The sequence below is a fragment of the Crinia signifera genome, chromosome 2, assembly GCF_055691185.1.
Source record: "Crinia signifera chromosome 2, ASM5569118v1, whole genome shotgun sequence".
Lineage (NCBI taxonomy): Eukaryota > Metazoa > Chordata > Amphibia > Anura > Myobatrachidae > Crinia > Crinia signifera.
In genome coordinates, this window is record NC_139218.1 from 309,523,460 (window position 1) to 309,546,801 (window position 23,342).

The 23,342-nt window shown below is 41.8% G+C and overlaps 1 protein-coding gene across 6 annotated transcripts in view; it reads right to left on the minus strand.

The window, feature by feature from the left end:
• Positions 1-1,183: 1,183 nt before the first annotated feature.
• The window catches only part of ELF1 (E74 like ETS transcription factor 1), a 105,171-nt gene continuing 83,012 nt past the window's right edge, over positions 1,184-23,342 (minus strand). For all 6 annotated transcript variants that reach the window (XM_083168910.1, XM_083168914.1, XM_083168913.1 and 3 more), the window contains exons 3-9: positions 15,495-15,669; positions 10,408-10,518; positions 9,128-9,283; positions 8,534-8,617; positions 8,050-8,242; positions 5,673-6,140; positions 1,184-2,797 (exon numbers count right to left, since the gene is read on the minus strand). In XM_083168910.1, coding sequence (XP_083025036.1) covers positions 2,191-2,797; positions 5,673-6,140; positions 8,050-8,242; positions 8,534-8,617; positions 9,128-9,283; positions 10,408-10,518; positions 15,495-15,669 — 1,794 coding nt within the window. In that variant the 3' untranslated portion in view covers positions 1,184-2,190. The remainder of the gene's footprint in view (positions 2,798-5,672; positions 6,141-8,049; positions 8,243-8,533; positions 8,618-9,127; positions 9,284-10,407; positions 10,519-15,494; positions 15,670-23,342) is intronic.

Consider the following 23,342-nt stretch of genomic DNA (forward strand, 5'->3'; position numbering starts at 1 on the left):
CACCTGGGAAACAGTATGCCGGGTATTCTGTCCGCAGAGTACCTGCACTGTGGGGGCATTTATGTACCTGCACTGTGGGGGCATTTATGTACCGGCACTGTGGGGGCATTTATGAGTATAACCCTCAAAGGGCTATTTCACACACTCCGGCTCCTGCCGGGCGGCTAAACCCTGCAAGGCCAAAAGCCGTGCTGCACAGAGTAGTTAATAATGGACACGATTGTGTCCATACACACGGAACGGTCACGGCCTGGCCGCCAGGTTGCAGCCAGATCCAACCACTGGAAAGGACGGCTGCCTGGCTGTGCCCATCCCCACCATTCTAAACTTCTGTGTGAGGCACGGCTTCTTGGCCGTGCGGGGTTTCGCCGCCCGGCAGGAGGCGGAGCGTGCAAAATAGCCCAAAGTGTCTAGTGAAGGCTGATAAACATATAGGAAGCAAGTCCCAATCAGGATGGCTGGGAAAGGACAAGCCTCCTGATGCCCAGATTAACTGCAGCTGGATAGCACAAAGGTAATGAGCTGATTATGTAGCAGCTGAACTGCACACAGAACACACACAGGAGTCAGGCTGCAGTTACACAGACCAGCCAGAGGAAGCTAATAACCGTAACAGGTGTTGCAACACTTTTAATGCAGAGATCCATGGAATTTTCAAGGATTGTGTGTGTTAACAGTGTTACAAATGGGTTCAAGTGAAAAATAGATTGAAATGAATATACCCAGGTGACAAAGCGAGAGGTTTCCACCCCCGTTAATTTAACAGGGCAAATTGAATTTGGCCCTTAGCCTGCCCTTCTCGTTCTAATTTTTGAAGCTGAAGAAAAGACCATTGCTTACTACCACAATGTGATTTTCTTGAAGCCACAACTAAGAAACATTTTAGTAGAATCATTTTAGAAATACGCTCTGCTCTAGATGATCCTGGATGGGGAAATCCTAGGAGCTGCTGGTGGGTGGAAGAGGGTAAAATACTGTGATTTGCAGTTTTCAGTGGGAGGGATGCGATTCACATACAATTGCATCATCACTGCCGAAGTGGATTGGTTGCAGTTGTCCAAATCACGAGTGATAATCATACCCACGTCCATTTGCTTCACTAGTAAGTCAATTCTTTGCCTTCATATACAGAACAGTCATCTGAAAATATAGTTTTCTGTGAACATGATTTATTTTCTTAATAAACCAATGAAAATACAAAAACAGGCTGAAAGATATTTCAACAGTTTAAATTTTCTTTAAATACAAAATCATTCTTTATCAATACATAAAGTATAACATTTGAACTCTAAACATATATTGATCTCTCCAGTCTATAAAAATTAACTTTGTTGGAATATATCTGAAGACACAAATGATTTTATTCATTCGAAATTTAGCATTTTTTTTTATCAGACTTTGAAGTAAATATACATTATTTACAATAAAAAAGCTCCTCCATACCATTACATCGCTTTCACATCACCTGCAGTATTTTTATGCAATGTAAAGCTGGATTACACAAAGGCACAGTAGTTATTGCTAAACATTAATATTACAGAGAGCAAATGCAGACCAGAACAGGAATAAATGCCTTTATAACAGTGCAAAAACATCAGTGACGTTACGTAAGATTTTATAGGATTTTCCTTATTTGCTGGCTCTTAAGTAGTCATTTAATAGTGACGAGATACAGAAGGAATGCCTGTACCTAAAAATGCAAAGCTGTGCTAGTTTCTCTTATTTACAGTCTAACAAAATACAATTTACAGGAAACACAGCTTGTATGAACAGATTGTCAATAATTGCATAACAATATGTGCATTAACAACAGTAAAATCTTATCTTTGTGGCACAAAAGGCACATTCCTTCAACACAAGGGGTCCTGGAACTAGCAAAGCACCCAAGTTGAAGTCATATTTTTTTTCCTGACTGCAACTCTGAAAAGTTCATAAAAAAAAAAAAAAAAAAAAAAGCCGTAGATCAAAAAATAGCTGAAGATAAATTAAAAGGTTTTACTGCTATGATATTATGTAATGGGAGCCCTATTAGTAAAATATATATGTATATATATTCACACATACATATATAAATACAAACAAAGCTGCAGAGAAAGAAAGATGTGCTTTGAAGAAATGTATATATAATATTGAGGAAGAGCCCATCACATTTGAAGAACATTAAATATATATATAGAGGTCTTCTTTTCATCAATTTGAGTCAAACTCCCATTGGTCATTTTCCTGTTTGATTTCCATCTGGGATGAGAAACCATTCGGGCTGGTTACCACCAAAACACAAGGTGGCTGGTATTTCTGTTCAGTTTGCTCAGATATCTCCACTGTGCCTTCATGCACATTGTTAACTGGAATAAGTGTCTGTTTGGATTCAGGTGATTTGATTACTGATGTGATTACTGTGCCTGGACTTTGGTTGATCAGGGGTGAAGTACTGGTTGAGAAGGTCATTACTGGAGTAGTTGCACTGAAGGCCGGAGATGAAGGCACATTAATTGTTCCATTGCAAAGGCTTTGAACGTTGCCATTGAGAACCTGCTGAACCTGACTGGAGCTCAGAACAATGGACGTTGGAGGTGAGCAAGCTCTCTGAGACTGTAGCACCATATTATCCTTGAGAACGGTCATCGGCTGCGCAGAAGGAATGGCTTGTAATATGAATTGCTGCGAGCTTGCTCCTGCTCCTGGGTCTGTGCTTGTTATAACGGTGGTGAGAGGCACTGTTTGGAGTGTTACTGTATGCAGCTGTTGGTTGCCAGGCGAAACCACTACTGGAACCTGACCCGTAGACTGGATAGTCCTAAAAAGACGTAAAACACATGAAAATTACTTGAAGGGGGAAAAAAACCATTGCATGTTTTTTCCAACATTTCCAAACATTTATATTTGTAAATCCAAAAAAGATCTACCATTTCAACACTATTTCGCATCTTGCATATAAAAAAAAAAAATCACAATGATAAAGGCCAATTGCTTTAAGGAGAGCACCATGCTTATTCATTGTATACAGAGATACCAAGTTCCATTCAAAATGTCTAGCAAGAAGGTATCTGGTTGATCGATCCACAGTAAAAAGGGGATATGGTCATTGGGTCTACAGCATGTTGGTCACCACTAGGGCGTGGTGGGAGAATAAAATAGTGTGCCAGGGAGGCACCATGCCTGAAGCATTGCGAGCAAAGCGAGGGGATGCGGTGCACTGGAAACTGTGTTCATGTCGACATTCGGGTAAACAAAAAAAAAACCATGTCGACCTTTTGACCTATCGATCTACACCAATGTCGACCTTGTCTCATGTCGACCTTATGCTTGTCAACCAACATGCTGTAGAGCAAACGATCCCAACCCGTTAAAAAATAGATAGTTATTAGGTCAACTCCAAATGATCAACATGCAGAAGGTGGACGGTGAAAATGTTGACAAGTAAAATAGTAGACCGTGCTTAAGATCAGTAGGTGCAAAAGGCTGACATGACAATGGTCAAGTTTCTTTTAAACGTGCATAACGTTTTCATCATTAACTTCCATCCATGTGACTACAGTTGGGAATATTAATCTTGCCTGAAGTATGACAAGCAAGAGAGCACACAAGGGTACACACTTCAATTAATTGGTTCAGATATTCAGGTGACAACTATTTTCAATGTCTACAGTTCCCATGTCGACCTACATGGTCCAAACCATGACAAAAATAGTAAATCTACACAACTAACATACATAAAACGGTTTAACAATTGTTGCTCAAATGCAGTTTAAGAGTATACGGAGCCATTACAAATAGTGCTTTAATGCTGGTGTAGAAGATCTTTATCTACAGGACTGCACAGTTCCATGTAAACAAAACAATAGCAAACCTCACTGCTTAAAATACATTGCACAAAATAAACGGTACTTGTTTCCTAGCACGGCGCCCACGATATTCAGTCGTTTGGCATTGTATTCAATTTAAAATTGTATACTATTGTATATGGCATACAATGCAATGCGATGCGATTTTAAATTGTATAAGCACCCTAATGGGTTTTTTCAATGTTAAATGGTCCCCCTATACGATTTTTAATTGTATAAGCACCTTAATAGGTGCTTACAATGTTAAATGCAGCCCCACGCCACCGCCAATATCAACGCCAACCCGAAGCGTGGCGAGCGCAGCGAGCCCTCGAGGGGCGGCGGTACATGTCCTCAGATCTTTTCATACCCCCACTTTCCACATTGGCATGGAGTTGATTTTATATAGTGTGGCGAGCGCAGCGAGCCACCGAGCCTGAAGCGTGGCGAGCAGACGCGCATTACTTCACATGTATTCCGCGTCCGCTCGCCACGCTTCGGGCTAGGTGGCACGCTGCGCTCGCCACACTATATAAAATCAACTCCACACCGACGTGGATAGTGGGGGTATGAAAAGGTCGGAGGACACGTACCGCCATCGCTCGCCACGCTTCGGGTTGGTATTGATAGTACGGGTGGCGTAGGGGTACTTTTAACATTGTAAGCACCTATTATGGTGCTTATACAATTATTTATCTTATAGGGGGCACATTTAACATTGAAAACACCCATTAGGGTGCTTATACAATTTAAAATCGTATACCATTGTATATGGCATACAATTCGATGGTATACAATTTAAAATTTACAACATCGGCTAACATCGCATACCAATGTATGCCTTATGGGATGTGATGGGCGCCGTGCTAGGAAACAAGTACCAAATAAACCTTTTCAAGTGGACATAGGCAATGTTTAGCCAAGGCGTGTCCAGAATATGGCCCTCCAACTGTTGTGAAACTACACATTCCAGCATGCTTTGCCACAGTTTTAGCATTCCCTAATAGCAACACTGTCGCAAGGCACAATGGGACTTGTAGTTTCACAACAGCTGGAGGTCCATAGTTTAGCCCAGGCATCCATGAAGTTACTGCCTCTGGTCAACTATTGTCAGTTGTCAGTCTGAAAGGAAAGCATGTAGTCAATCTTGCCACAGATGAAAGGCTGAAAAATGAAGTAAGATCCACTCCCTTAGCAAATAAAACACATGTTTTTCTTATATTCTAGATATACCATTAACAAGGAAAATACACAATATCCATGTTTTGCAGAACATTTGTAACTGCAAGCTGACATTCTGCTTGCTTGACCTAGCTAAAAGTTAGTAATTCCCAATATGCAGTATCCAAATATCCACAACATTTTCTCGAGGCTGATTGATTTGCCCAGGCAGCCGATTATCCAGGATTTTGTTTCACCTGCCCCAGGCAGGCAAAACGGTTTGTTTTCATGTGAAAATTTTATTTTGCAAGAAAAAAAAATTGGCAAAAAATATCAGTGAAAACGATACATAAAAAAAAAAAAAAAAAAAAAAAGTGGTTCACTCCCAACCATTTTACTAATTTGTAACCCCACCAGTAGAAGAACTGTAAGGGGCGCCTGTAACCTGTAAAGGGGGGGGGGGGGGACGACCCATCTCTGGCCTGAGCAGGGGACCCATCTCTGGCCTGAGCAGCGGTGCTTCGACACTGCTGCCAACTAGGATAAGCCAAGTAATGTTCATACAGCATTCAGTAATGGACACGGCTCTATTCAATTAATGCAATAGATATGTCAGTGAAAAGGGTTCTTTGGATGGATGGATTAAGATGGGTAGAAATTACATATCAGCTGCAATGACACACTCACCTGATTGTCTGCGCAGAACCCATGGTATCATTCTGAATGGTGCAACTTAAGCCTTGGTCAGAAATAGCCTGTCCAGACATTAAATGGAATGTCCGAAAAAGCTGAGTTGGGTGAGGTTGAGTTGCCTGAGAAGAAGTCACTGTTCTCAACATATCTGATGGCAACAAGGACAACTGTTGCTTGCTAGGCTCCACTAGTTCTTTCACTTTTGAAGATTTGGGTGACTTGAGGACAGTGGCTGAGCTACTTCTCTGTCCAGCATTTGGAGACCCTTTAGATGCTCTTGCTTGATTTCGATTAGAAGAAACTGGAGAGTGCAAATGAACATCTGAGGACAAACTTCCAGAGTATTCTGCAGAGCTGGAGTCATCCTCATCAATGTATACCAGGTCCTTTGGCATGTCTTTGAACTGATAGACAAGACGTTGGCCTTCTACTTTAGCTAAAATACCTCTTTGGTAATAGTACCTATAAAACAGATAAAGGTTAGCACCAGACATGTTCATCTACACTGGATCATAACTGCAAATGTAGAATATTTACATTCAATTCTGGCTTTTGGATAACATTGCTTGGGCTAGTAGTCCATGGGGTTGTATGGTGGCCCAGACCTTCACCTTTTACTCTCATTGGATATGGAAAATGCTATGAACTTAAAGAGGGGTTCCATATACAGTACTTGGCAGCAGACAATAATTATGGGCTGAGCAGATTGCTGCCTAGTGTTTACTACTCAATAGTGGCCTGAAGCGCATATTCTAGATCCAGGAAAATTTCAATAGGTGTAAAAACGCCACACACACGCGCCAACACACTGTATATGGACAGATTTGTATTACCCTTACAGCTCATTGAAACAATGCATCATTCCTCCTGAAAAGTAATGAAAAGCTTCTGTCTCATGTATAATAGAATCTGATTGGTTTGTTATGGGCAACATCCCATCTTCAACAATACTCTCATCTTCGTAAATGTACCCCTTTGAGTGACAGTGGGCTCCATAAAAAGACGACAGAGGAGATCTCCACTTTTCCAGAAATAAAATAGAAAAAAAATCCAAGCTGGTATTTTCTAAAATGCATATTGACAAAATGAAAGGCATCTTTTCCGCAATGTCTTCCATTAATATGCATCTTGTTCGCAAAATGAAGCACAAGAAGAGTCTATGGATTAAAAATATATGTGGCATGCCTATATTCTGCGTGCGACTGCATCTGTATATGAAATGCCACATTACAGTGTTCTCCTAATGTAGATACAGCTGCAGTCGCACACAGAATATGGGCATGCTACATATCATTTATTTTAATTAGCAGAAGCCGATGGTGCGCACTATTCGCTGTTTTGCAAGGCAGACACAATTTAATATGCCCTGTGTCACATGGCACTCACGTGTTATGTAGAACGTGACTTGTACTGCATGGAGAATAGATGCATGGGACATCTGCATCTACTGTGAAACATGGGAAAGGGTTGGGGCTGCTGTGCTGTGTGGCATGCTTTGGCAAGGCCACAGGTCCTCCAATAATATAATTAACATGAACACAGCTACAGTAAAAGCACCCAAAAATGTATTAGAACATAGCACTGGATTATAAAACCAGCCTATTGAACATCTATGTAAGAGCTGAAACACGCAGACTAGACACCCATCAAATCTGAGAGTAGGCCAAACTACCTGTTGACAGGTACGGGAGTCTCACTGAGGGATACATTTATTAAGCTCGGTGAAGTGATAAAGTGTCTGGTTTTTACCACAGACCAATCAGCTCCTATCTGTGAAGTTACAGGCTTGGTTTGAAAAATGACAGGTAGGAGCTGATTGGCCGGTGATAAAAACCAGACACTTTATCACTTCGCCAAGCTTAATAAATCTACCCTGAGGGACAGAAATCACTTGATGATCTCTAAAGATTGTGAAACAAAATATTACCATTTCTGTCCATCCTATTTTTCTTTGTGTATTTATAATTTTCTACTGAATAAAAAAAATCTAATGTTAACTCAGATTTCTAGTAAACATGGAATAAACTATGCTGGGTGCCAATTCCATTTGTAACTTTCAGTTTTCATTGAAGGGTACCAACAAATTTGTCCATGTCTTTGTATGTATACACATCACACACACTTACACAAATCTGGCAATCTTTGTATAGCTGTATGCAGAGTGTGTGTGTGTGTGTGTGTGTGTGTGTGTGTGTGTGTGTGTGTGTATGTGTGTGTACACTTGTGTATGTGTGAGATATGGTCCATAGTACCAAAAAATGTATAGAATGAAAAGGCGTTATCGAAGGTACATTAAATGACTATTTGTGAGCATCCAACATTATACTAGTCTGCTAGTGCTGTTTGTATAGAGGATATTGTATTAGTATACCTGAGTGCCCTGCCCATTGTTTCATAGTTCATGTCAGGCTTGTTCTTGTGCTTTCCCCAAAGCTTAGAAACTGCCTTGGAATCCACCAACTTGAAGATCCCCTTCTCCCTTTGTGTCCATTTAATGTACTTCGGACATGTAGCCTTGTCTTGTAGCAAAGCCAGCAAAAATTCCCAAAGGTAAATGGTATTACCTGAAAAACAAAGGAGGTATGGAAGTAAATATAAATGTGACATAGTACAGCAGCTACTGTACTCATCCCCCCCTGCTAGTGGGAGATAAAATGAGGGTAGAAATAGTGTAAATAGAGAGCGCTATTTAACTCCACCACCTTATTACCACCAATGGTCATATTAAACAAATAGAAATATGTGAACAACAAATAACAATAATAACCACAATTGGCAATTAACTGAATTCCAGAAAATGTCATTAATAAGAAAGAACACGAGAAATGGACCAGATCCCAGGGGCACAGCCTTACCTTTTCCATCTTTACTCTTCTTCCTCACAGATATATTTGGGGTAGTAGTGGGAGACTCGGGACGGGCAGGTTTTTGTTTTCTCCCTAAAAAACAAATATATATATATTTTTAGAAATATTTTTAGAAATAAATAAGAGTTTATTCAAATACAATTCAGATGTGTACAGTACTCAGGGTGTGGGTCATTAAGTCGACACATACAATAGGTTGACAGTCAAAAGGTCTACATTAAATTTTTGCTGTTTTTTTTTGTCCTGAATGTCGACAGACACATTGGAACTGTACCACTGCACTTTCCACACTGCGCTCGGCACACTATTCTATTCTCCCTCCACGCCCTAGTGGATGGTAAGGCATGACATACCACCTATCAACACATGTCGGTTCAAAAGAAAAACTCATGTCGACCTTGCCATTGTCGACTTAATGCTCATGTCAGCCTTCCAACCCAGTTGACATTTTGCATTGGTCTACCTTCAGTGGTTGACTCAATGCATGTCGACCTAATGAGCATATACCAGTACTAATGCAGTAGAGGCTGATTTCAGGGAAAGGTCACATTGGAGAACACAGCAGGTAAATCACCACAGTACCTTTTTTTCTTTTAGGTTGCTCATCAAAATGCGATTCTGGTAGCTCTGGATACATGTTATGGATCTCCATCACTTCTGGAATGCCATCAACAGTGACAGACACATGTGTGATTGGGGCGCAAATCAACTCATCATCAGACGTACAGAAAATGTTAGCTTAAAAACAAAGCAGAAAAAAAAATTGTCAATAGTGGCTAGCACATGCCGTCCTGCGTAGGGATTCCCATTCTCTGTGTTACATCCATTCCCTGTTATACATGCAAACAGAGTGCATACTAAGCACACTGGGCCTGATTCAGATCAGATCTGCTAGATGGGCTGTGAGTGTTCGGAGCCCAGCGAGCAAGTTGACGTTGCCCTGCAGAATGCACAACCCCCCCCCCCCCCCCACACACACACACACACACACACACACACTTCCCATCCCCTGTGCATGGTTGCAATGACTGGGCATGCTATGGGAGTGTTGCAGGCATGTGACTGAATCGGTTGGGTACATTGGAGACCATACTCCGACACCTATCTGCACCCACCATGGGACTGGAGCAGGATTTGATGGTGCAACCGATAGTTGCATCTAAAGACATCAATCAGTAATAGTGCGTAAAGATGATCAAAGTTGGCACCCCAGTCCTGGCGCATTCAGACACACACTTGTGCACCAGGGATAGAGCCGATTCTAGCATATAGCAATAATACAGCGGCAGCAGCTCTTCTTGGCTCCCTCCCCAAGCAAAGAGTGTCCAGTTTGGGTTTCTAAATGGCACTTTCCACATGCCACCAAGCAATTTTGTCAGGCTTAGCCATTTTACAGCATCACACCCAACACTTCTGGGGAAGATCAGCGTGATAAAACAATGGGCGCCAAAACAATTGCATACAGCCCCATCTACAGTGCCGTGGGAAATGCACCCAATAATTAAAAATTACCCGCTCATAGGCATTCCTCTGGAAAGTAAAATTAATGACCATAAACGTATAGATTACCAATATCTATGGAAAATTAACTGTTTGTACAAATTCATCATAAGTGGTGTTCACCGTATATGTGTCAGAGCCCACATACGCTGCTTTAAGCAACTAGTGACGGCTCAAATTGTGACGCATCTCAGCTGGAACTGGTCAGGAATGGATAAATACATTAAGTCTGCTTGGGGGTGTGGAGATACTCTTTTTTGATAGCAAGCTGGATGCAAAAATGTTTTATATAGATGGGAGTTTAATCTCAGAGCCTAATGTGTATTCTGCATAACAGGTCACATGTAGTGTCCCAAATTTACCTAGTTTTTTCTCATCCAGCAAGCCATCAGGAGAGTCCATATTAAGAAGTGCTTCTGCTGCTTCAATGGTTTCCATTGTCTCATCATCTCCATTCTCACAGGAAGCTTCAACTAAAAGAATATATATATACGTTAATGTTTCTATATGCTTACTGTCGCTGACATTTACAGTACATAGGTATTTCTTAATACAAAGGTGTATGTTTTACATATACATTTATACAATAAATAATAACCACGCATTATCACAGTTGACCAGAAGATGGCAGCGCTGCTCTGCCAATAGGTTTCAATGTTTTGTAAATTGTGTAATCATCCTCATCTATTTATATGGCGCCACAGATTTCTTCAAAAGTTGGCCAGACAGTATAACAAATCTTAAAAACAAATGTAATTAATGACTAGAAACAGAACAATGACACACAAGGTTGAGTGAGAAGGTGTAGGAATGAGACAGATTACTCCACTGTGACAATAGGCACTAGAGGGAAAGTCACCCAGAGGGAGCAATATCAGGTGAGGACAGAATAAGCTAGTAGAGGTGGATGAGGGGAACGGTTTGTGAGGACAGGTATCTCTGGCACTTACCGGGAAGTAGTGTAGTTATATTAAGTGCCAAGGCATTTACTAGGGATGGATGGGTGGGTAGAAATTAATATAAAGGGTGGAGTGAGAGATTATTGGGAGACATTGGAAGAAGAAGGATAAACTTAATTTTGGACATTCAAGTTTAGTTAAACATGGGATAAAGAAAGGAAATCATTAAAAGAAGAGGGCGCCACATTTCTTCTGTTTTTCCTCCATTCTTTGGATTTCTTCTTGTTTATATAATGGACCTTTTGGGCTCGGTGGTGCTCTTCCCTTTTTTGCTCACCCTTGTCTATCTTTTTTTTTTTCTTGGTTATACTGTTATTCCCATTCCTTCTTTTTTCCATCTGCTTCTTCCTATGTTGTTTTTTTAATTTCCTCTTTATTTTTAACTATGTATTAAAACCGCGTCGCTTTGTATGTTTTGTGTGTCTTACTATGCTTTTGGATACCTACAGTATCTGTTGTAAATGGTTTTATATGAAGCTTTTAAGAAGGAAAAAAAAAAAAAAAAAAAGGAAAAAAAACATTAATTAAAAAGGAAGAGGAGGCCGATTCTGTGTATAGCAGTGGTCATGGAACAGGGGTAAAAATTTAATTCCTGGGGGTAATGGACGGCCGCGCTGTTGAGACACAGCCAGACATGCATATAAATCTATATGCATGCCCGGATGTGTCCCGGCATCGTGACCATCCATTACCCCCCCAGAAATTTTATTTAAATACATATAGCATCTGTATATAGATTCTATATACATGCCCGGCTGTGTGTTACAGTACTGCAGTGTTTAAGGATCTGACGCAATGCAGTGCGTCAGGCCCTTGTGTATAACACACTTCCCTGCGTGATGCCCCGGACCCCACCTCCAAGTCCTCCCACTTCTCCAGTAGAGTCGACTAGTTGCTGCGCCATCTAAGCAGCGTGCAGTCTGCACTGCAGTTGCGGCACTGAGTTTGGTACTTGTTTCCTAGCACGGCCACAATCTTATGGATCGTGTACCTTTAAGTTAAGGTACACGATCCACACGATGGACCCGATTTCCTTTAAAATCAGGTCCATTTTGCCGGCTAAGGCACAATATCGGGGGCATCGCGTCGGTCGGGACCATTAACATTGGTCCCGACGCGACCGACGCGATGCCCCCGATTTCCCCATAGGCTTCAATGTTAAAATATTTTTTAACATTGAAATCGTGAGGATCGCGTCGGTCTTGTGCCATTATAATGGCACAAGATGAGATGGACTTGATTAAGTCCATCTCACCTTTAAAAAAATGTGAAAAATGTTAAATGGGCCAATATGACCCATTTCACATTATAGATGTCCCCGTCGTCACCCCACGATAGACGCCAACCCGAAGCGTGGCGAGCGCAGCGAGCCCGCGAGGGGCGGCGGTGCGCGTCCTCCGACCTTTTCATTCCCCTACTATCCACTAGGGCGTGGAGTGAGAATAGAATAGTGTGGCGAGCACAGCGAGCCACCAAGCCCGAAGCGTGGCGAGCCCCGCGAGGGGACACGGATACCTTCACAGGTAAACGCGTCCCTTCGCGGGCTTCACAGGTATCCGCGTGCGCTCGCCACGCTTCGGGCTCGCCACACTATTCTATTCTCACTCCACGCCCTAGTGGATAGTAGGGGAATGAAAAGGTCGGAGGACGCGCACCGCCGCCCCTCGCGGGCTCGCTGCGCTCGCCACGCTTCGGGTTGGCGTCTATCGTGGGGTGGGGTTTACGTCGTTTTATTTGGGGGTCTAGGGAATATTTTACATTGAATCCAATGTAAAATCGGGTCCCAGGGACCCGATTTACATTTCATTCAATCAAAAAATAGGGTCGAAAATCGGGTCGGTCGCGTCAATCGCATCGCATGCGATGCGATCTACCCGATTTTTCCGACACGACCACCCCGATGTAAATCGGTGTGGCCGTGCTAGGAAACAAGTACCCTGAGTTTCTTTGCCTGGTTATAGGCTCCTGTCAAGCTATACCCATCTCTAGTCTAGGGAAAAAATTTGCAGACTGTCACTAGATCATCTTGAAATACTGACACAAATAGTTGCCTGGACATCACATTATCAATGGCTATACCACACACAGCCTGGCAGCCATTAACAATGATGGCTAAAGCACAACGGAATATGCAGCGCTATATAAGAAACTGTAAATAAATAATAAATAAATGGCTGTGTGTAGTAAAAATTTTATCATCAATTGCTGCCAGGCTGTGTACCATACTAGCAGGGTATATCATCAATTTCTGGGGGTACGGGAGCCGCGCTGCCAGCCAGTCCCGACTCCCCACCCCGGCCATCGTACAAGGGGCCTTCCCTACATCCACCACCATTCGCAGGCAACAGGCCCCGCTCAGGAAAGTTCGGGACTGCTTGGGAGTTCAGCCACCTGAGCTGCCCCGAACATCCCCGAGCCTGCCGCCTGGTCACTGCTGTGAATGGCAGCGGCAGGAGAACCCTGGCAATCCGGGGTGGGAAGTCGGCACTGGATGGTGGCGAGAACAGGGGGGGCGACAGGGAAGGGTCTGCCCCTAAGTTCTGTGGTGGGTTTTTATGGGGCAGGACAGAAAAACCCACCACTCAAGAAGTTAATGGACAAAACCATGTGCACTGCAGCTGGAGCTGATATAACATGTGCAGGGCGAATTATGTTAGTTATTTATTTTGTTTCATTGCAGAGTAAAACACTGGCTGCTTTATTTTGACACTGGAATATAGATATCAGTTTGAACACAACCCACCCAAATGTAACTCTCTCTGCCCATGTTATATCTGCCCCAACTGCAGTGCAGCATGGTTTTGTCCATTAATCTCCATTAGTATGGAGAAAAAAAACTTCAAGCTATCTGTAAGAAGATCATTGGTCACTAGGGCAGAATGCAGGGGTGTAGAAGGGAGGGGTACACCCTGGCCGCTGCAGAGCACAATCCAGGTGTGTATGGAGAAGAATGTACAATGAATAGTGTTTAAATATTGACTCAGTAGAGATATGTAAATGGTATCTACACCTGGAATCAATGCAATCCTGTTAGTGAATGGCAAGGAGACCCGAAAACAATGTGGGTTGAATAGTTCACATTACCATTTGTACAGTAACAAATGTTAAAATAAGCTATAGCCTCTGAAGGCTATTATGAGGCAAACATTTTTTAGAAAATACTTTTTTTTATATCATAGTAAGACTATGATATAAACAAGACACACATAAAAGTGGCATCAATTACCTAATAAACAAATCATAAAGAACATATAGGTCCATATTCAATGCCTTTTAACCCTCGTGAAGGCCGCTTACCCTATTCTACGTTCCGCGGGAATCCTCGCTGTCAGAGGATGGCGAGGCTCCCCCAAACAGCGAGTCTCACAGCTAATGCAGAGCGCTCGCTGCACGTAGCAGCCGCACACGCAGTTTCCCTGTTGCTGTAAAAAAAACTAGGGGTGTGAAAATGGCGTGTGCAGGGTGTAGGTTGAATACTGACCATGTGACCGCTTGCAAAAATCATTGAATATACCCCATAGAGTGCATTTGCAATGATGGTCAGTGTGCTACACTATAAGAATACAGGGAAATATGTAGCAGCATCAAACACCTGTACCAAATAATATACATGAACAGGAGAATAATAATAAAAAAAAGACAGCAGAGAGCATACTATTCCCCACGTATACAACAGAGTAGCTAAATAATTATCCAGTACCAGTAGGGGAGGAGAATATACTGACTCTAGCTCTCCTAAATGACCCCAGTTACATCAGTCTCCCTACCCAGCCTTTTACCCATGGAATTTAGACAATGGGGTATATTCAATGCTCTTTAGCGAGCTGTGACAGCGAGCAGTGCTGATTGCTCGCTGTCACAGCTTGCAGGTCAATATTCAACCGATCACCCTGCACACGCTGTTTTCACCTTGCTGGGTTTTTACAGTGGGGCGGAAACGGCAATGCTCGCGGCTAAATGCAGTGGGCTCCTGGCATTAGCCGTGAACCTCGCCTTTTGGGGGAATCCTCGCCGTCCTCTAACAGCAAGGATTCCCCCGGAACGTTGAATAGGGTGAACGGCCAGCGTGGGGTTAAATGGCGAGGATGGCTTGTTTTCAGCAATCCTCCCCGAAAACCCCTCCGACGACCGCATTGAACATATGCTTTTCATGTTTAATCACATCATTCACAAGGACCCTCCACTTAAGCGGGTCTAGGGGGTCAGTAGCACACCAAGTGCGTGCAACTATTACCTTTACTAATGTATAGTGTATCTGTAATGTGTCAACGTGTGCACTTTTTTATGGAAATGCTAGTCCAGTTTCTCAGAGAAACATTAATGGAAGACTAGAAATCCCCATTCTCGTACCAAGAGACTGGTCTTTATTATGTCAGAATGAACACTCGTACTATATTAAATACACAGAATATAAAGGCATCTTCTGCGTATATTTACGTCTAATGATCTTTATGCTTTACTCATTTTAAATATTTACAATTATTTCCAACCTGTAAGAGTGAGATCATCGTCTTCTATAATCTGCTCCTCCGCCACGTCCAGGGAGTTCTCAGTGATCATGTCATTTGGTTCATCAACACAGCTTAACCCGGAATAACTGTGCAGTAAATCTGCATTTGGAATGTGTTCCACGATGACAGCAGGAAAGATGGAAAGGTCATCAAGCTGTAGATAGAGAAACACAAATCATTCATTGCAATAAAGATTCATAAATACATGTAGGCCTCTTTCAATAGTACTAAAATAATTATAATTTTTATTATTATTATAGAAAACCATATTTTTCCCTAACTCCACCATGTTTAGCAGGCCTCAGAATCACAAGTCAGATTAGTGCCATAAATTAATGAATAAACTCCCTACTGAATTATATGGAAATTAGAATTCACCAAGGTGTTCTGTGGCCAATAAAAAACAAGAGTCTCTCTACATACTTTTATGCAGGTTACTTCTATTACCTATAATTCACAGATGGTGCATTAGAGCATATAAAACAAATGTTCTAATGAACTCTGAAGTTAGGACATCAGACCTCATACATTATAAACAAGGACATCACAATTCAATGCTCAGATATTATTTAACCCTTTGAGTACCAAAGTTGCTGTGAGATCCTCAAAATGTTCTCTAAAATTCTAGCATCGCTCACAGCAACTTTTTTTGTGTGCAATATTTAACTAAACTTCAATTGACTTGGCTGTGAGCAGCGCTGTAGTTTTTAGCAGATATTTTGAAGATCACAGTAACATTGGCAATTAAAGGGTTAAAAGAGTGCAACCAAATGATGATAGAAACAAGTTAGGTGGCGCTAGTTAGAAACCTGTTCCTTTCCAAGTATAGACGGATTAAGTATTGGGATGTTGCAAAGGTCAACTTCTCCAAATGATATTGGCGATGCCATGAAAACAAACCAACTGCGGATAAACACCGAACGATATGGTTCAGTGCAGTCACCGGGATTATCATTAGCGACAGTATTCAACTGACCCCCTGCACACGTTTCCATGTCGCTAGGTTTTTGTAGCGACAGGGAAACGGCGCGTGTGGCTGCTAAAACAGCAAAGTTTGCGGCTGAATGCAGCTGGTTCCCTGCATTAGCCGCGAGCCTTGCTGTTTGGGGGAATGTTGAATATGGTGAGCGGCCGGCGCGGAGGTTGAATGTAGAGGGTCGCTTGTTTTCGGTGATCCCCACCATTTAACCACCTCACTGGCCGCATTGAATACGGGCCATTGTGTACCCAGCTTTATATTTAGGAAACCGTATGTCTTGTATGAAGTGCATAACGGCGGGTCCCATAGGTCAAGTGCAAGTTTCCAAGTTCATGATGAGAGCAATATGTCTGTGGGCGATTAAACTATACAATAGATTTCATGTTTCTTTTATCTCCAGATACAGAAAGTCAGTCAAGCAGGAAAATACACTAGACTATTTGTGGACGATCATTTGTCGCTCTTTGACGAATCGCATTGATTTGTTGGTTAAATTGTCTAGTGTGTACACACTATTGCACACTTCTGTGAGCAGTTAGTAAAGTCTCTTGCTCGGACCTACATGCTGCTCAATCTGGGGAGGTTGGGAATGATGTTTAGCACATTCCGCACTGTGTGTGAACTATCTACATTTATACCTGAGATATTGTTAACAACCAAACACGGCACAATATATTGTTCGGTTGTTGGCAAGATTGCACAGTGAGTATGCAAGATAGTTTGTTCAGGAGTTCAAGGGAAATCACTGATGACATTGCATTGTTTCACTTCGTCCACGGTGTACACAGCTTTAGAAATGCTATTTGCCATAAATACGACAATCGTGAATTAAAATTGACATTCAAATTTAGGGGACTGAGCGTAGGTACAGTTATGCGGAAAGGACAACGAGGGGGACCACTGGTGTTGATAAATATATGGGGAGACCAGATAAGATCTAAAAATTTTATTGAGAACCCATCCAAGTTGCTACAGAGTAGGATAACAATTTTGCAAGAATATACAAAATATATAATAAATAAAATATACTGTACATAATATGATCATAAAATGGCATAGAGGTTCATATAGGACAACAACACAAAAATAAAATAGTACTTTCAGATGCAACCTGAAGCTGCTAAGGGTGAAGTAACCCAGGAGGTCATGTAACACTGGAACCTAAGATATGCCTGAAAGCGTGCTCCAGCTTGCCTCACTATGCGATTATTATTGGACAGACACAGCACAATAACATACAGGAATACACACTGTGATCAGTAATCAAAAAGAGAAGGACGTTTTACAGTATGTTCAGTCAGAGAAGAAAATCATCTTCATTATACTGGATAGGGTAGTGGTGGGAACAATACTACGTACACCATACGGTCAGACTGGACTGAGAATGTAACCCACATCTGGTAACTGTCTCTTTGCCAACAATTTGGTGTAAATGGCCAGCATTCGGAGCATAGCAATACAATCCTTACTGGTAAACATTATGTATACCTAATAATGAATACCTAAATTGAAATAACTGAAAAGCACAACAGTTCGTAGTAATCACTAAACAGGTCTCTCTTCCCACTCAGCTGCCCCCCATATGTTCATATGAGAACCAGCAGTTCACTACAACCCCTCAAAAGTTTAAAGGTTACACATTATTAACAATAACAACATTGCATACTGTATTATGTATATTTCTTCAAACAAGAAAATAGATGTGATGGTAACAAAATCTTACATTTATACAATCAAACAATGATTGTAGAAGTGTGAAAATTGCAAACCGGTAATTATTGCACAACTGCACATGTGCATCAACTGCAGAGATTTCAATGCAATGTTATTCCGGAAGGATGCGATTGCAGTTTGGGCAACGCAGGAGCGTCTGCATGATTCCACATGCAGCTCCTGCAAATCAAAAAGCGGTGGCAGTGTCCAAATTGCATATAAGAATTGTACAGTGTATGGGCACCTTCAGATTTATTCATCTTTGATCAAAAAGTATCAAACAGACTAGCCATCTCACACATCATGTACATGTCCACTATGATTTTTATTTTTATTTTTTGCTGCAGCCAACTTAATTTTTTATTTGCCATTTTACAACACTATAGCTACATAGCAAGAGGCTAACTAAAAAGGCCGAAGTTTTATCGTAGGTTTCAAACAATAGTAAAACAAGAGTATACAAAGTTGAAAACAGATGACTGGTTTGGCAAGAATACAGAACTCTGTTCTGGAGAAAATAAAAGGATGCTGACCTCATAATGCTGAGTATGTGGAATGCTAAGAAGGGCCAAATGTACTAGGAAGAAGGGAGATCTAAGGCGCAGTTTGGCCAGCACTTGTGTGTGTTGTCAGAACACAAAGTAATAGTAACAAGCACTGCTGGGAAACCACTCAGTAAAATGGTGTGTGATTCCGTCAACCCTGCTGGCTTGTACCCGCCTCAATAACGTCTGCTTACTGTTGATACTGAAAACAGATGTACAGAATTATTAAAGAGCCTTTTTTGTTTACAAATATTCTGCATAATATTAATAGTTGGGGTATATAGACTTGCACGCAAGTCAGGTCCACAGATGGATCTTGCGCATTTCTGCACCACGTGTGCTCCTGAGCGGAGTATCTATGGGACTTGCCAGGTTGTAATTCACTGACATCTTCACTTATGCCTGACGTGGTGTAGTGGGGAGATAGATTGTTCCTACGTAGACTGGATTTAGTAAGTGCGGATTAACAGAATTAAAGTATACAAAAATACACCTATTCCCAGGCAGATCTATTACACTTAGGACAAGGCTGGTGCAAATGTGCACTGATAAGACAAACATATGAATTGGGGCGATGCGATCCAACTCATGCACGTGCGTATACATATCCAGTTCTGCATGCGCAATGCGTGAGCAATAACAGAGCCATGCCAGTCCACTTCAGTTTGATTGACAAATCATAAATGTACATATGCCCAGGAAGAGCAGGTTACCCCAAGTTAATGATACCATAGCTACAAAATATGGTCAGGTCCTAGTGCCAATATCACATTTTATTATAGATTTCATATCCAAAAATAATCTGCAGTGTCAACTTAGAATGCATTTAAGCTTTCTTTTAGTAACAAATGAAAAGACAATAATTCATGATATAAGTATTATTTCCTCTTACGGAGCTACACCAGTGATACATCTCTAGGAGAAGGATGTACAAATATAATCAGAGGCATTGCTCCATGCTGCCTCTATAAGTCTCCTCAATGGAAACCTGTGTAACATATTACAATTCTATTCTATACTGGTCTAATAATAAAACTGCAAAGTCAAGTAATCGGTGAAAAGAAAATCTGACAATTCATTGCACAGACCAGTAAGACCAGTAAATCATTTAACTGCAAAAGGAAACAAATGTCAGGAGCTGCCCACTCACTGGTGACGTGGGATCATCACCTGAGTAAAGGAGTGTGACAAAGGCTCCGTTCTCTGAGTGAGATCATGCAAGGATGGGCCAGGGTCTTGGGTGTGTCTGTAAGTGCAGATTACATATTGCCCCTGGCTCTCGGGCAGATCAGTCACAGGCTTTATCTGTTTGGGAGGGGTCTCATGCTCCATCTATACAGATCACATGACCAGATCATCATTTCAGACTGCAGGCACCAGCAATCCTGGTGTGACAGATTACCCATTCCAAAACTCTGCCATTAATAAAGTTACATACAGAGAAGGAGCAAAATTAGTGGCCCATTTGTCAACAAGTTTTAGCTCTTTAAAACTCCTTGCATATGATAAATGGTTCTTTCGCCAATTGGCTCAATCTTGTAACTTTATTAAAAACACATGAAAGTTAGGAGCCGATTGTCTGGAGCACCATTTATCATACCCAACAAGGTTTAATTGGCGAAAACTAGTTAATCAATGGGCCGCATAGTTTGAAGATTCCCCTGATCCCAAGTGACCAATAAACGAATGATAGTTTGGTACAATGACATCTAGCACAAAAGGAAACTTCATCATTTGTTTCAGTTTCATACTTAAGAACATTCCTATTTCACAGACCATCCAAAAAACAGCTCATTATGGGGAAAAGCTAGCAGGTGATCTTTATTTTAATGTTGTTTAAATGAGCTGGTAAGTGGTCCTAGTTGTCATATGGTTCTTGTCACACCTGCATTATGTGTGTCAGCAAAACGCACCAGCCATCTGCTGGGAAATTCTTATTACTAATGTCTACGGAACTGGCCCTTGGCTGGCAAAGTGTCCAATGCTGATGAAACTTTGCTTATTCAGATTGACCATGCATTGGCTCTAAAGCCCAAATTCAGAAAAAATAATATTAAATTAAGAGCATTGTGTTTATGTGTCACAGTTATCTGGTGAGGGACAGGATTTGTTTCGGTTTGTCCACATATGTTATGATTGGCAGCAACAAGCACTGGTTTTGCCTGATACATTGACCATAAATAATATGAATTGATCTTGGTCCACCAACCCAAGGCACCCCTGCAAGTGTCCTAAGGCACCCCAGGGTGCCTAGGCACACAGTTTGGGAACCACTGGCCTAGGGTATGAGGGCCTTTAAAACCATCGCTCTCACACACAATCTGTAAATAGCGACTGAGATTTTAAAACTGCTATATCTTTCTATCAGAAAAATAGGGCCTGCACACATAGCAATTTCAGACCATTTTCTGAAAGAGGTTATTTAATTTAGCTCCATCGCTCTGAAAATGCGCCTACATCGCAGTATGTGTATGGGCAATAGCGATACACTTCGCTATTTCCTGGGGAGTAACTGCTTTAGTGGTATGCCTGGAAATCTTCCAGGCTGAGATGCGCTGCAGAAACGGGCTCTCGCAGAAAATTTCTGGGCATGCCACTGAGGAGCAGGTGTGCACCAGTGTTGCGTCTCCAGCAGCGCACCACCACCATTTCACAGCTCCAGCAACCGCTCTCCCCCATCACTCCAACCCCCACCCATCGGTCACCCCTGCACTCAAATCTCTTACACCCCCCATGCCACTGTTGCCTGCCACCGAGTGCCAAAGCGCAAACACCGAGCTCTCTGGAGCCACCCCTGAGTGGCCCCTAACGCCAGCGAGTGGCGGTAAACAAGCAAAGCCAGAAGCAGCAGCCCCAGAGGTGGGGCTGCCCCTTCTGTGGTGAGTATTTGTGGGGCAGGACAAACCTGCCCTGGTAGATTTGTCCTGCACCAGAAAAACCAACTACTCAAGTAGTTAATATCCAGCATGCTGGATAAATCTAGTCAATCGCCGGGGCCAGGGCTCTCATTGAGAACACTGGCCTTGACAGATCACACAGTGGCACATCACTGTGCAGCGATGTGTGCTGATCGATCTGAGCATTCTAGCATCGCTCAGAATGCTCATCTCCCCGTATCTCTATGTGTATAGGTCCCATAAGGAAAGCTCCACTCTAAAATGCAGAAAATAAAAATGTAATTTGTTCTGCAATCATTTATTTTCTCAAGAACCACTGCAGATTTGAGATTTTCACACACGTAGTAGTCATCTATGTTGCTCGAAATTGGGCAAAAAATTTATTGTGTGTTCTACAATGTGTTCTTCTAAAGTTTACTCTATAGGGAAAGTGTAACATTGCAAGATACTGTATTTGGAAATAATTATATCAACTGAATTTAGGGTAGAAAAAACATTGTGAAGAATCAATATAATTTAGAACTCAAAGGGAAAGGGCCTCACTCTATGCTTTATGGGAAAAATTCAGAACAATGATGCGTTATTCTTCCAACAACATGACCACTTTCCAAATTCCTGCAACCTTATTGCACAACTATATCAAAGACTATCGAAGTGTTTGTATGCATACTCAATGAAATATATTTTGACATGTTTATGACCAAAATTTTGAAGGACTCAACTGCCTCAACTTCTTGTCCATTCAAAACTAGTGGACAATATCACAATCATTTCCTTAGTCTTATCCACATTTAGGACCACGCATTGTCCCTACTCCAGGACTCCAATCTGGGCACTTCCAACCTGTGTTGTGTTTCGTTATTTTAACAATAAGACACGCTATAGCAATATCATCTGCAAATTTGATCATTTGAACAGATTCTTAACTCGAGAAGCAATCGTAAGTAAACACCGTGCTGACAATCAGTTCACCAGATACTTGATGTTTTATTCCATCTACAGATCACTCACTCAACCCTAAGTTAGAAAGTTTTCTCACTAACGATGATGGAATTACTGTAATAAAGGCCGAACTATAGCCTATGTATAAAATTTGCGCAAAAGAACCCTTTGATTCCAGGTGAGCAAGAACTCTGTGTTGTAAAATAAGCGCTGCGTTATATGTAGATCTGTTTGCCTTGTAGGCAAACTGAAAGGGGTCAAAACCAAGTGGGATACATTTCTTGATATGCCTTAACACCAATCTTTCAAATGCCTTCATAATGAGAGATGTTAAAGCAATTGGACGATAGTCAATCAGGCTATGAGCTCTACATTCTTTTTGGGACTGGGGTAATAATGGTTGATTTAAAAGCATTTGGGCACACAGCACATACTAAAAGGGACAAATTAAAAATTCCAGCAAGCTGGGCTGCATACTCATTTAAAACTTTCCCCTGAATCCCATCAGGGCCAGGAGCTTTCCCTAACACAACACTGTCTGAAAGAATCCTCCTCTAATTCTTGGGGCCCGACATCCTTAGAGTTTCCTGCCAAAAGGGACAGTGACAAAGTTGGTCTATCGAAGCAGGCATAACAAGTATTTAAAGTGTCTCCTAAGGAGGAATCACATTCAAGGTGCGGGGAATTTCAATTCATTTTATAGTCTGATATTTTGAATGCCTTTCCACAAACTTTTAGCTTTCTAAAAGTC